The 14,334-nt window shown below is 38.8% G+C and overlaps 2 protein-coding genes across 4 annotated transcripts in view; one reads left to right on the forward strand and one right to left on the reverse strand.

The window, feature by feature from the left end:
* vps13a (vacuolar protein sorting 13 homolog A) overlaps positions 1 to 2,617 on the forward strand; it is a 38,298-nt gene extending 35,681 nt beyond the window's left edge. For 2 of the 3 annotated variants that reach the window (XM_055048897.1, XM_055048898.1), the window contains 4 exons: positions 816 to 901; positions 1,336 to 1,459; positions 1,538 to 1,612; positions 1,700 to 2,617. In XM_055048897.1, the coding sequence (XP_054904872.1) occupies positions 816 to 901; positions 1,336 to 1,459; positions 1,538 to 1,612; positions 1,700 to 1,750 (336 nt within the window). In that variant the 3' untranslated portion in view covers positions 1,751 to 2,617. Of the gene's footprint in view, positions 1 to 170; positions 589 to 815; positions 902 to 1,335; positions 1,460 to 1,537; positions 1,613 to 1,699 lie in introns of those variants that run through there. The other variant, XM_055048899.1, reaches the window with a different exon arrangement.
* A 191-nt stretch (positions 2,618 to 2,808) lies between these two features.
* On the reverse strand, positions 2,809 to 14,166 carry gna14a (guanine nucleotide binding protein (G protein), alpha 14a). The gene is made up of 8 exons (XM_055048821.1): positions 13,651 to 14,166; positions 13,108 to 13,254; positions 6,585 to 6,769; positions 6,328 to 6,482; positions 4,840 to 4,968; positions 4,635 to 4,764; positions 3,753 to 3,906; positions 2,809 to 3,561 (listed from the first exon to the last, which is right to left on the reverse strand). Exons 2-8 carry the CDS (start codon positions 13,226 to 13,228, stop codon positions 3,371 to 3,373), a joined length of 1,065 nt encoding a protein of 354 aa, XP_054904796.1. The 5' UTR covers positions 13,229 to 13,254; positions 13,651 to 14,166; the 3' UTR covers positions 2,809 to 3,370.
* Between the last annotated feature and the right edge of the window lie 168 nt (positions 14,167 to 14,334).

The following is a 14,334-nucleotide window of genomic DNA, read 5'->3' on the forward strand; positions in this document are numbered from 1 at the left end:
TTTTGTAAACGTTTTCCAAGCCTTTGAAAATGGTCTATTCTATTTATTTATTTTTAATATGGCTTTAGACACCAAGTTCTAGATTGCTCTGAGGCTTTTCCTGTCTCAGTTTAAGAAGCTCCAGTCCTTCCTGTTCTGACCCTCGTCCCTCTCTCTTGTCATGTTCACAGAGGCGATTGGCCTACATTGAATGGAGTAAAAATAATTACTCCGAGGATGAGGATGATGAGTAAAACAGCTAAAATCCACCGTAGCTGTGATGTAGCGTAGTTCTGGTGCTTGTGCATAGTCTGTGCTAGAGAGTTACAGATTATAATACATGTTAGTTTAAACTGTTGAATTTTTAAGATGACCTTGGAGGAATGTAAGATTGTAATTTTTCATTGTTTTTCATTTTTAAATGTTTGTTTTGTTCCTATTGAGTCAGTATCATTCATTTAATCATTTATTTATCCATTGTTGTCAGATTTATTTTTGTTCCTATTTTTTTTTGTCAGTCATTATTTTCTTCCTTAGGTTCTGTTTGAGAAATCTTTCATTATCAGCAGTTTTGACTTTGATTTTGTTGCTAATAAAGGATTATTGAAATTCTAGCCTCCATTGTCTGTTTCCTCCCATCTATTCCCATCACCCTTTGCTCTTTTTTCATTTTCCAAGTTTTCTCCATATTTTCATGCACTCATTTTGCTGCGAACCTTGCCGCTTCATTCCTGCAGTTAGTTCATCATATTTTAAATCATCTTGCAAACCTGCAAATAATTTCTATTTAAAAAAAAAAAAACACTTTTTCTCTTTGAAACTTTTTTTTCTCGCAGACAATTGAAAACGGACGTTTTGCCAAGTACAGATACTTTGCTCATGCCAAGATTAACGAGTCAGACTTCTTCATGATCACCAAGAGGTAAGCAGCTCTTTTATTAGATCGATCTATTAGATCGATCTAATAAATTTATTAGATCGATCTAATTTATTAGATCGATCTAATAAATGATCAATCATTTATTAGATCGATCTAAATGAGTTGAGTTTGGGAACTGCTGGTAAGGCTTTTCCATCTTCCTCACTCACAAAATATTGTCTTGTCCCAAAAGGTTCATCTCTGATAAATCCTGTCCTCCTCAAAAGTATATTTATAATACTAAGAATTAGAGCAGAAAGCTCTAATTCTGCTCTAATTAGAAATATATATTCTAGAATATGTATTCTACAATATATTCTACTCATATTCTATGAGTAGAATATTTCACAGCTTTTGTTCTTTTGACTCGTTTTAAGCACCTTTATTGACACCACACTTGTACCAAACTGGCTCATTTTGTTGATTCTGCCTTGCAGAGGAATATTTTTTGTAACTAAAGGCACCTTTGGTCAGCTGACCTGCGAGTGGCAGTATCTCTTTGAAGAATTCACAATGGACCCAAAGATTGTTGGTGGACGTCGACTCCGGATTGAAGCCAAGGTATGAACATTATTTTTTTGTGTAGTTAAAAGTTCACAACATGCCTACATAAATCAAATTCCAACTCTAAACATACAGGAAAGAGTGAAATCAGTCTTCCATGCCAAGGAGTTTGGGAAGATTATAAACTTCAAATCGCCAGAGATTGCCCAGGTAAGCTGACAGTTCTTAGGAGAACAGGGAGTCAAGTTTGACAAAGGAGTAAAACTCATTTATTCCGACTTCTGATTTCTTTTTCAGTGGGTTCTCAACAAACTGCAGGATGCCAGAGATCGTTTACCTAAATACTAATATTGAAGACTAAGATGTGCTAAAAACACACATGATCTCTGTGTGTCAGTGCCTTTGCTCTCGACTGCATGCCTGATTTATGCCTCTACATGTGTAAACGGCGCAATTTTTTTTGTTGTTGAATGACTGACCGCATGAATTCAGGAGTGAAAGATTGAAACAGGAGTTGTATTGTTAAACAAAAAAAAAGTGCTATTAATGTGTTTTTGAATTACACAATTTCACTGCAGAATCTCAGAATTCATTTCATTAATTGCACTCGTTCTTTCTGCACAAGTATAGCTTCATTGGTCTTTTTGACCAAAGCAACATTAACCTGAAGTTTACCTTCACATTTTATAACATTTAGTCTAAAAAGCCGGGGTTTTTCAAAACCTTTTAGGTGTCTTTAGTTTTATTTTTCGCTGTCGAATGCATCATGTCATTGAATTTATTCCTTTTTGTTATGAATTATGGTTTCATTTGTATGAAAATGTAGAAATGTCACTGGAAGCATCCAAAAATAACAGAGGCCAAATTACCAAATGCACATTTAAAGTTGTTAATTATGTTACAGATCACATAAAAGGGAATCAACATCTTACTGTAACATCATTATAGTTCAGTGTTTTCCTTTTTCTTCTTTAATGTTTACTTTTTTGATACACATTTTCCAAGAATTAGTTGGATTTACAGATGCATGCTATTTTTATACTGTCCTCTGTCTGTATGTTCATTTAAGTTACTTTGATATCATCAAGTCTGTGGAATTCAGATGGTAATGTTGCTTTCATGTTTTTGTACTATATATATATATATGCAATGCAAACTTTACAAAAGAAATATGCAGAGAAAAATGTACTTAAAAATAAAGGAGTTCTAATTATACCTAGCTGCTGTTTTCTCTAAGATTCAGGTTTTCCTGTGTCAGCGAAGAACAAAACTAAATATTTTTGATGTCATTCTTACTTTTGTTCTCCCTAATTTTTATTTTTTTGAGAGGGTTGACTGAATGTTTTTTTTTTCATGCTGTTTTCACAGAGAAACAAAAAAATAACTGTCAGTTGCATTCTTAAATTTCAGTGCCATCTTTATTCATCTATAGTACCAAGAACATGTTTCTACTTCTCGGTTTTTACAACAGTATCCAACAAATAATATTTCCATTGCTACTTAAACAAACAGGCAAATTTCCTATAAGTACATCACAGATTATGTACACCTAAAAAAGATAAACGTTCTGAGTACGTTAGCCTCTTGCAGCAAAATCTGTGCCTAAAGAAACTAAATGGGAATATATTCCGTCTTATATCATTTTGATTTATATTTTTAAAGAATATTATTCACACATCGGGTAAGTCGGCTAGTTTCCTCTCTAGCATTCACATTCTTACTACAGCTTTAACGTAGCCTATACAGCAGACCCGAAAAGAAAAGATAAACTTCATCTATGCAAAATTACGGTTCAGGCAGAATGTCCTACACAAATCATTGTTTAGGACATTCTGCCTGTTTAGGACATTAGCTCTGCTAAATTGGATCTTGTGTTTTTGGGATAATATTTGATCCAGAACATCTTTTACGTGAGATATGGGTGAACAGTTGCATTTCCTTTAATTTCACTAATTTCTTTAGTGGTAGTTACACCAGGTTGAAGTCCTTCAGATTGGCTGTGAGGATGGTGTCTTTCACGGCCACAAAGACGAAGCGGATGTTTTCGGTGTCCGTGGCGCAGGTGAAGTGGGAGTACAGCTTCTTGTCTTTGTTGGGATTTTGTTCTTGGTACATCTTGAGGATGAATTCTTGAGCTGCTGTTGGATCCTGCTGAGGCCCTGCAAAGGAGAGTTAAAAAAAAAAACAAAAAAAACACCTGTAACTATGAGATGAATCATAATGTGGTTCTGAAAACACAGTTCTTGCAATTTAGATACACTTTCCTGACTCAAACTCTGGCATTGATTCATGCCATCTACTAACCAAGGTGTCAGACTGGATTTAATGATGAGTGAATAATAAATCTGACCTGTGAATTCAGGGAAGTAGGTGGCTAAGTGAGAGTATATGATCTTCTCCTTGAGGATGTCGGTCTTGTTGAGGAAAAGGATGACAGAGGACTTCTCGAACCAGGGGTAGGTGATGATGGTTTTGAACAGGGCTTTGCTCTCCTCCATGCGGTTCTAAATAAGGTGTCACAGTGAACATGCGTTTTAAACTCGCGCTTCAAAGGGGACAGGACATCAGAAGGCATAAAACATTACAAATTATAAAACCTAAATATGCTTTGTCACTGGTTTGAATGGTTTTAATCTTTTTTAATGTGCTTTTCTTTTTTGTCATCAAAAAACTGATTCTCTTCATGTCTGAGCCAAATAAAAAAAAATTTCACCTATCTGGCTCGCTAATACAAGGTAGGCTATTTTAGTGACGCTGTCGGGAGGAATGTGAATGTTGTCTGACAGTTTTTGCACAGCAAAGTTACCAGGATGTGTGGAACCTGAGCTCTGACATCATGGTAGAAATTAGAGGCAGACTTGGCTCATGACAGCGCTTTTAATTCTCCCAGTCGGATGCCAGTTTGTTAAATCTCCAAACTGGTAGTCATCAACATTTCTGTTAACGTTCTCCTCACTTTACAAATGAACATGCAAATCTTGGCTTCTTGAGCTAAAACTTGAAACGGAGACATTGTTCACTCTTATTTCTCAGTAGGATGTCATCTCATGCACTGATGTTCAAGTTTAGCATTCAGATATATCAGGGTTGGGGTTTTTTTTCCGTTTTTTTTTATTATTTTTTTTACTTTTGTTGTATGACAGTTGTGAGCGGCAGGACTGAACTCGACAGAAAAGGGAAAAAAAGTAGCATAAATGTGTTAACGCCACTTTGCCTCAGGCAGGAGTCTCACCTCGTTGTCGCACTCCGCCAAGACCTGGTCGTACTCGCTAAGCGCCACCAGGAAAATGATGGAGGTGACGTTCTCAAAGCAGTGAATCCACTTTCTCCTCTCCGACCTCTGACCTCCAACATCCACCATCCTGCCAGAAAAACAGCCACGATGAGTACACATGGCGACGGCCAACAGTGGAGAGAGACATTGTAAATGAGTTTACCTAAAAATGACGTTCTCCATGTCAAAGGGATACTCAATAATTCCTGTTGTTGGCACTCGGACTCTGAGGATATCCTGGAGGTCTGGCAGGTAGGAAGGCTGGGAAATCCGATCCAAGTCGGTGAGATAGCTGAAATTATTTACAGAAAGGACATTATGAGCGGTTGAGTTAAAAAGAACGAGCGGAGGGTTTTTAAAAGCCAGTAGCCCAAACAGCATGCAGCTCTCAAAACACTGACATATTTGATTTAAGAGCCGTTTAATGGAAACTTCTGGCAGAATCAACAGACGACAGCTTTGTTGCATTACAGAAGTGGAAAGGGAGCACATTTTAGTTAACATATGATTTGCATTTCCAAAAATAAAAGCCCACTAAAAAAGAAAACTACCTTTTTCTCTTTTCAACTCAGTAGTCAATTCAGAGAAAGGTTTTATTAGGAATAATTTCGGTTCCACTATGAGTGGGAGCTCATCTGCATGGTCAGAATTGGCCTTGCGTGTTCTATTTAAAGCTCCTCTGTATGTTTTAAAAACATGGGAACAAACATGACTCAGTTGTGTGGCGTGAATGAAGCAGCAGAGATCCGGACTTTATTTGGTAAAGATCCGACATCATCTGCCTTGGATGTGATTATTTCAGACTGAGTTCACCAAAACCAACAATACAGATTCAATAGTTTTATTTTGGTATGCTGCAATGGCAGAATCTGGAATTTAAATAGAAAGTAAAATTTTTAGGAAAGAAAAAAATAGAGATATTCTATAGGTTGTTTTTTTTTAGTTCTCTGAATTAACATTTCTTATGTTGCTACTAATATATCTTTAAAAATCAGAACGCTGCATAAAAGCACAATATCTATTACCAGTCATTTTACAGGGATTCATGACGTATAAAATAAAAATATTTCCAGCTGTTATCTTTTGTGTTTTTATCCAAAACCCAAAATTCAGTATCTCAGAAAATTATTACAACAGACCAATCCAAGTCTGATATTTTTAGGACGTCAGGCCTCTGGAAAGTACAGCTGAAACCAAAAATTTACATACATCACACAGAAAGACACAAGGTTTTTTTTCCTCGAGTACTCGCTGCCAAATGTGCTAATGGTAGAGAAACAACTCCACCATTACACTATCACTGGCAGCTACGCTGACTAGCTTCAGCGTTTATGGCAAGCTCTGCTAGCTATAGCTCAGCAGAGATAAGGAGAAGGTCAAGAGAGGGGATGAGCTGTGCCACATGGAGGAGTGATTGACAGCACTAAGACCCTCCTCCTGGCTCTGATTGGTTGTTTCTAGTTTGCACTGGGAGAGGTCAAAAGTGCCAAAGTACGACAAAAAGTATGTAGGCAGTCTAGCAAAGTTTGGTGTTTCCTGTCCTAAATTCATACATAAAATGTTCAGAAACATAACAGCGGCCATTGTTTCCTGTGCTGAGTACTCGGGTTAGCGTCATGTGCTGTAAGCAGCTGCAAGGTGAAGTTCTCACTATTTGGTGGAGTCGGACAGCTGGTACTCCCTGCGCCGGTCGTAGCAGTCCTGGATTCCAGAGTCGTTCCACAGGTTCCTGATAGCAACAACAAGGTTCTGATCCAACTCCTCCACCTTGTCCACCTCCACCTCCAGGACTGAGTTTGCATTGTTCTGCAACAAAGAGGAGAAATGATTGACTTGTCATGGATTTATATGTATAATATATGTTTTTTTTTTAGTTTTTTTTTTTATTCAGACTGGTTTGTAACCCACCTGGTTCTGCGGATCAGAAAAGGATATGCCGAGCGGCCCCATGGCTCGGATCATGGTCTGCATTGATGTGTAGATGTTCTGGAAGACCAGCTTGGCGTAACTCCTCTTGTCCTCGTCTGTGTAGCCCCCTCCATGGATGATCCTCATCTGTTTGATAAAGGTGCTCTTTCCACTCTCACCCGTGCCTGTTCAGAGACAAAGGAGGCATAAAATTAGTTTTATTTTGCTACTTTTGTTGAATATTTGCATTTAGAAACTGAGATATGGGCTGCAAACCTCAGAAAACTCCTAATTTTCTCAATGTTTGGCCTCTAGTTTCAGAAAATTGCCTCTTTTATTTACTAAAATGTTGAATTCAACTGAATGTTGAATTCAATTACAAAAGGTAAACGTTCAGTAAGTTAATCTGTTAAATATCATAACAATATAATGAAAATTGTCCTTTTTTATTGTCCATCTCTTCAACAATTAAGCAGTTTATTAATGGAAATATTATTTTAGTTACACAGTGACACAGTTGGTAGCACTGTTGCCTTGCAGCAAGAAGGTCCTGGGTTCGATTCCCGGCCCGGGGTCTTTCTGCACAGTTTGCATGTTCTCCCTGTGTGTGCGTGGTGCATCCAGCTTCCTCCAACAGTCCAAACATGACTGTCAGGTTAATTGGTCTCTAAATCTTCCTGTCTGTGTCTGTGTTGCCCTGTGAGGCGACCTGTCCAGGGTGACCCCGCCTCTCGCCCGGAAGGTTAGCTGGAGATAGGCATCATTTTTAAAAACTGTAAATCTGTAAGGAGGTATTATTTTCAGAGTAGAGACAGTTTGTTTAAAGAGTGAGAGTGCTCATAAATCTTATGATAGATTTTATTTTCAAGAAATAATTGGGAACTCAGCAGAGTCTAATCCCAATCAAAACAAGCAGCAAGAATTATTGTAAATTGTTCTTGGTTTACAGGAAGTAAGAATGTAAAAAAAAAAAAAAAGTATTTATATTTTTTCATATACTCAAACATCTATTGTATAAACATAAAATGCTCCAGCAGATTTAACCAAACTGTTTGACCAATATTTCTGAGAACTGATTGTTTCTGTGAGCTGAACTCCATAAATTTGAATTTCTTGCCTTTTCCTGGAGAAACTGGATGTTTTTGTGTTTCATTTTCCCAACATATTTCTGCAGGCTGGAAGAAATATTAATGTTTTGAAGTGGCCCCGTCAGATTCCAGATTGAATCTCTGGTTGGAGTTAAATATTAGTGCGATGGCAAGGAGACAGAAGATAAGGCAGCGCTTGGGAAGCTGTAAATACTTCAAGTCCAGCGTATTTCACTGGCGCTCCGCACACACAGCCACTCTACAGACTCCCTGCAGTCATAATAAAACCATGGCTTATTTTCCCGGCCCTTTCTGAACACAGTAAGTGCCAGTAAGTACATAGTGCCAGGTTAATGTAAATAAATAATGAAAAAAAAAAACAGGTTTTATGACAATGTTTGACTACTAACTTGTCCAGGCAGGAATCTGCAGGCAAACGCAACAATTTGAATGCAGATTTGACTGCCAAACAGGCTCCAGTCTGCTAATATTTGGGTGTAGGAAGTTGCTGTCGACTCGCGTCATCCAAGTTGCAGATGATTTGAATCCCAAGTAAGAATGCTTTCAAGTGATTACTTCATACCAGACGACCTCAGCCTTTCCTCGGTCATTGAGGAGTTTTTTAAAGCCCAGGTCGAGGGAGAGCACAGCTACGCTTTCATAACAGGTCGAACTGGTTATTGTAGTTCGACACGATCCTCATAAACTCTAATACCGCTGGACAGTGAAATATTTTAAGTGCAGTCAAATCATTTATCCTACATTGACCACTCACACTCAGCTTTTGTAACCAATGACAAAATCAGCCTGGCAACTTGCTTTGAATGCGGACATCACGGTTTCAGGCAGCTGGTGTCACTTCTGGCTGCGGATCACTACACCCTGAATGCTCCAACGCTTCATCAGATGACTTGCCATCTGCAGATTCACAAAGTTTTCAAACAAAGTCTATAACTGCTTTCAAATTTGAATCCATTCTAATATCTTTATTTAGATCAAGTGGACACTCGTCACCGATCAAATCAATTTAAAGATGAAAACTGCAGCGGGTCTGAGTTCCTTTTCCAGAAGTTTCCATGTCTTGTGTTCTGCTTTGCATGGCGTCGGAAAAAGTCCACTCTCTACTTCTCAGCAAGCAAACTTCAGCCAAATCTTCTGCATTTGAATGTACCTTGTTTACAAGTCAAGTTTCCCGGAGGCGAGGCAGAAAAGGAGGCAAATTCAGACGCTGCAGCGCTGGATACGCAATTCAGGATGAATCAGACTTTTTAAACTCTGCTGCTGGTGGTCACCTGAATGACTGAGGAACGTGACAAGATTATTTTGTAAAAATAAGATTAAAAAAAATTGGTGCAGAGTGAAATGTAAATAAAAAAAATTGGCTTGATTTACAAATAATTTCCACTTTTAGGCTGATTAAAAAAACAAAACTTTCAAAACAGATAACTGGTTAACCCCTAAATGATTCTTTCCCCAGCCAGATTTAGATTTTAAATGCTATTTAAAAGGAACACAAAGCCTTAAAAAGATATTTTAATTAAAAAATGGTATAGAAATCTGAGAGATGAGCAGAGAAATGGAATAATCTCTAGCAAGGTTTGTGACTCAAGGTAAAGGAGGATCAGGCTGATAAGAGCCTCCACCAAATGCAATAAGTGAATATTTCCACCAGCAGAGAGCAAGAGGACAAACCTCATGTTCACAAGCGCACAAACCTCATTGCCCGCTGGGAAACTCTGCTTTTCTGTGCAGCTCAGTCGGAGATTTCATCAAAATATCCTCAACCTGAGGCCTCCTTTTTTCTGCTTCAGAAATTCTAAGAAACCAAACAAAGCAGCTAAACCAATAAAATCTCTACATCCGTCAGCAGAAAGAGAAACATTGCACCAGCTGCTCATCATCCCAGAGAGCACTGGACACATTCTGCACAATAGTGGAATAAATGCACATTGTTAAAATCTATTACCTGCTGAGGTCCAAACTTTAATCTTCCAGGTAAACACAATAATAATAGGAAAACAATCACATGCATTATTTCCAAAGTGCTCACGATGGTAAATGTTTAAATGATTTTGAAGTTATTGCACATTTGTTTTTCACGTGTTTGCTCTCAACATTGGTTGGACTTTTGGAATCAAACATGAGATCCAGATTGGAGGCATCATTTACTAAACAACTGCCCTTGTTGATCGTCTGTTCTTTTTGAACCTACTTGCAGACTTATAAGGCTTTATGGATGACCATCAGCATTATTATTTTGCTTATTGTATTTATGAAGCAACAGGTTCATATTTTATCCCGCAAAAGAAGTAAAGCGACTAACAGAAATGTCAGACATTTTGAAAGTGTAATGCAATATTTAAGCAGAATTGTAGTTGTGCTTGTTTGTGTTTATAGTGCATGCGTGTGTGTGTGTGTGTGTGTGTGTGTGTGTGTGTGTGTGTGTGTGTATGCCTGCCTGACACAGTTTCCTTGTGAGTAAAAAGTGACTTGTCCACATCTGCCGATGTCCCTCAGCCTCACAGCTGCACACACTTCCTCGATAGGGAAGCACAGTCAGTGTGAATGATTGTCATTAACATACCAGAGATAAGAACTACTACTGGATGGCCACATCCTGCCTGCTATGTTCTGTGCAAATGAAACTTGTCAGTCAGGTGGGATTTTCAGGCAAATGCGGGATGCAAAAGAAGAAGTCAGTACAACAAACTGATTTTTCTACAGTCCAAGCTGCGCTGTGCTCCAAGATCAAAAATGTCCCGATGTATGATTTACATAAATTCATCTGACAAAATATCTATTGTGCGGCTGGACTTCTGGCAGCAGTGGCCAGGCGGCTCACCGGGCCGAGGCCTTGTTGAAGTACAGGGATGAAGCAGACATTTAAAACCCTGCTGCAATCCACGCCCCCAGTATTTGTGTTGATTCATCACTTTTGTTTTTTATGCCTGTTTTCTGCTATCTTATTTGCATTTTCTTTGCATTTCCCAGAATCTGGGCTGAAGCTCAACTTATCGACCTTTGGCCTTTTCAGGTACAAGGCCACTGAAATAAATGACTTCATACATGACTGTGTTGTTTTTGTTCTGCTTCACTCCGCCCGGGCTCTCTGTAGGCCTGTGACCATCTTAATGAAACCCACTGAGAGCTCTGAGTCAGTGACCAGTTTAATGAGTGAAAATGCAGGCAAGACACTGAACAGTACAACTTAGCATCTGTGTTCAATGTCCAAAGCAACGACTTCAGAGGGTGAAAACATTGGTTTTTGTTTTTATTTTGACTAAATAGCTAACCTGCAAAGTGACCTAGAAAGATGTCTTTTTTTCTGTGAAAGTTGTTCTTCCTGTTTCTCACATATCTTGTCTGACTCCTTTAGGTTTCTTATTAATAGGCAGCGCCTGTCAGTATCACAGAGGGATTTTTTAGGCTGCCTTAAACCTGAAGTATTATGATGTCTAATCATTTGTTGTTCGGCTGCCCACTCTGCTTTAACAGTTTGACCCTTTCCCGACAAACAGTGGGTGCTAACTTGCGGCTCATGTTCTGCTCCGTGGTGGGATTTGCATGAGTTTTGCATGAGGTGCGCCCGCAGCAGCTAGTTATGGCTCTGATGCGCGGCATAGAGCAAGGCGTCGGCACGGTGGTGGTGGCTCTCGGCCTCTCCCACACCACTGCAGTAAAACGCAACGAAACTGATGCAACAAGCCTGTCGTCTCTGTGACTGTCGGGCTCCAAAGGAGCAAACACTGTGATAAGACGTGGGAAAATCAGAAGTGGACAAAGACAGTAGTGTGCACAATTAGAAGGAGTCTGATCACCAGCTGCACTGTAAAAATTAATTCGGGTATTAAATGTTAGCCATTTAATTTATTTAATCGTCCTTTTGCTTATATTTTCTGTGAGTTGTAATGTGAATGAGAATATTATATAATCTGTAAAAACAAACACTTTCATGAGACGTGGCTAGTTTAGCTGTTTTATCGACGGCTAATGCCAGCAAGCAAGTGGAAGTTACTAACCATGTTGGAAAAAAAATTTGAAAGCTTCTAATTATTTCAATAACATTTTAGAAATGAATCACACACCAATCATTTTCTTTTTGTTCTTCACATTGGAGGACAGATCACACTGTAAAAAGACATTTGGAAGGTAATAAATATAAGATCATTTTTTAAAATATCAGATGAGTTCAATCTTAGCAATATTACTATTTTGCTAAATATAGACATTTTAAGTAGAATTTAACTGCTTATGTTGATTTTTATCATCTGCTTTCCTCATTTGTTCTTTGGACTGATTAGCTTAGCGATGGCTAATCCTAAAGCAAAATTATCTGAGTCAAGTGTTGCCAGTAACCGGCACAAATGTCAATATGTGATCATCATAAAAAAGAAAGGTTTCATACATGCATTTTAGCTCTAATTCCTTAAGCACAAAGTCGTTTCTTTTTAACATGGGAGAATAAATCAGATGATCAAAATGATACAACTTATTACTTTCAAGTTGGCTAAGCAGAATGAGTCGATCTTCTGAATCAGTTGTTAAACTTACAAAATGTACTTTTAGAAATATTAAACTCTAACCAAATGAAATACATGTACATTGTTTATGAAACTCTTACTGGATGCATCACATGAAGACACATTTGCAAACATTTCCATAAATTACATTGAATCCCAATGACAAATGCCTTTTCTCCAGTGATATTAATATGAAATTATTTCTAGATACTGACTACTGCTTGGTCTGGACTATTTTCTTAGTTGTTCTTTGGCTTTCTAGCTAAGTTCACTCCAGGAAAAGATAACAGCCCAACCACGTTTCTCCACTTCCTTCCTGAACAAAACCAAAATTCTCCCAACACGCAGAACAGAACTAGCAGAAGCTATATATAATCCTTAATAGATATATACAAAAATATATATATAATTACTGTGTTACGCACAGTTTATTTTTTACTGTGCGTAATTACAGAGTAACTACGCAGATCTTTATGGCTACACATATTAACCTATTAACCCACTTCATCTTAAAACTGACTTTGGATTTAATAAAAGCTTTCAGGTCTAATAAACTGATATAGTTCATCCAGTTAAGCTCATTTCTGAAAGCATCCTCATCATGTCTTCGTGTGTTTTGGTATCTTTTGCCCAACTTTCCCTGAAAATCTGCGTGTGCAGGTCCACACCCACAGGGAAGTTTTTAAGGAATCCACTTAAGTAGGAAAGCTGTTAACAATGTTTTAAAACGTTATTGGACTGATTTTCTCTTTTATAGGCTGCATGTGAAACAGATTCGGTTTGGTGTCACTTTCAAACCACTGCAGATTAAACCCTGAATTTTTCTTTTCTTTTCCTTTTTTCCTGATCTGTAAGTATGTTTTCCTGTCCGCTCCTCTGCTCGGGGCCCCGGGCCCTATTGCGGGCTTTGCTCACCTAACAGCAGCAGCTTCAGCTCCCTGCGGGAATCCTTCTTGTCCCTCCGCAGCTGCTCCTCTATCGCGTCGTTGATCCTCCTGGTCTCTCGGTCCTCCGCCGACGCGCAACACCCGGCCATCCTCCCCAGCACTGAGACGCAGGCCCCTATGGTGGTGGACCAAGTTAGGGCGAGAGAGAAAAAAAAAAAAAAGTTTTGGAGTCTTTGAGTGAGGTGGGAGTGGAGGGGGTGGGGTGGGGGATCAGGTTCACACGGCTCACAGCTTCCAGCTGCAGGGAGAGTCGAGCATCATCAGAAGGAATGAATGTTATCCTTTATAAAAAATGAAAATAATAATAATAATTTTAAAAAAGTTTTATCAGCTGAGAAATGTTCTTATTCTCCCAGCCGTGACTTCTTCTGAGGTTCTGGAGGACAAAGTGCAGCTGTTGGTCTGGAGCAGAGAGATGGCTGCTCAACTTCCCCCCCTGTCCAGTCAGAAGGGCGTGGCACTGGCCACAAATAGAAGAGGATAAATGGGAAGCGAGCCTTCAGACTTTCACCTGTTCAGCCTCTGCGTGGAGAGCTCCGCGTGCTGTGGGGGTGACAGCAGAGACCCGGCAAGAGGTGAGCCACGTGTTAAAGATGCAACTTTAACGCCTAACTTCATCTGCAGAGACACAGAGGAGCAGACTTTCTCCCCACAGCCACAGTGAGGTGAAGGACACAGAAAGCGGCTTAAATGAGTTCCTCAAATGGCCGCTAGGGGTCAGACTGGAGAAAGAGAGGAATAAAATGCGCTGTTATAAAACTTGTTTCAGTCGAAATGTGAAGAGTGACGTTTCATACATTCATTAGTAATAATCAAGATGATTTTTTAAAATTTTTTTTACCATGAAACCAACAGGTGAAAACTAACATTCCCAAAGACCAAACATCAAAACTCTGCAAGTGTCAAGAGCTTTTAACAAAATGGTCAGCAAATAAATTCAATATTTATGTTGAACAAAAATACCTGAATCCTTAAGATTATGAAATAGCCTTCACCTAAAAACAATTTTATGGAAAAATGCTTCAAAATTCATCTCAAGCGGGAGACTTTAAACCGACCAATAAATAAATAAATAATAACGTGTCAGAGACAGAGTTTAAGAGCAGTTCACAGGAACTTCTTTTTAATCAAACAGTTCTCAACACACGGAGCTGCTCTAAAACACACTGCAGGAAATCTGAACAGCAGAGGCCAT

The sequence above is a fragment of the Poeciliopsis prolifica genome, unplaced genomic scaffold (genome assembly GCF_027474105.1).
Source record: "Poeciliopsis prolifica strain line A6 unplaced genomic scaffold, Auburn_PproV2 SCAFFOLD028, whole genome shotgun sequence".
Taxonomy (NCBI): domain Eukaryota; kingdom Metazoa; phylum Chordata; class Actinopteri; order Cyprinodontiformes; family Poeciliidae; genus Poeciliopsis; species Poeciliopsis prolifica.

Coding starts and splice junctions, on each gene's coding strand:
- gna14a (XM_055048821.1), bottom strand. CDS start 13,228: ATGGCCGGGTGTTGCGCGTCGGCGGAGGACCGAGAGACCAGGAGGATC. Junction 4,969..6,327: donor CTGTCCGACTCCACCAAATA/GTGAGAACTTCA, acceptor AAATAATTTCAG/CTATCTCACCGACTTGGATC. Junction 3,907..4,634: donor TGGCGGAGTGCGACAACGAG/GTGAGACTCCTG, acceptor CACCTTATTTAG/AACCGCATGGAGGAGAGCAA.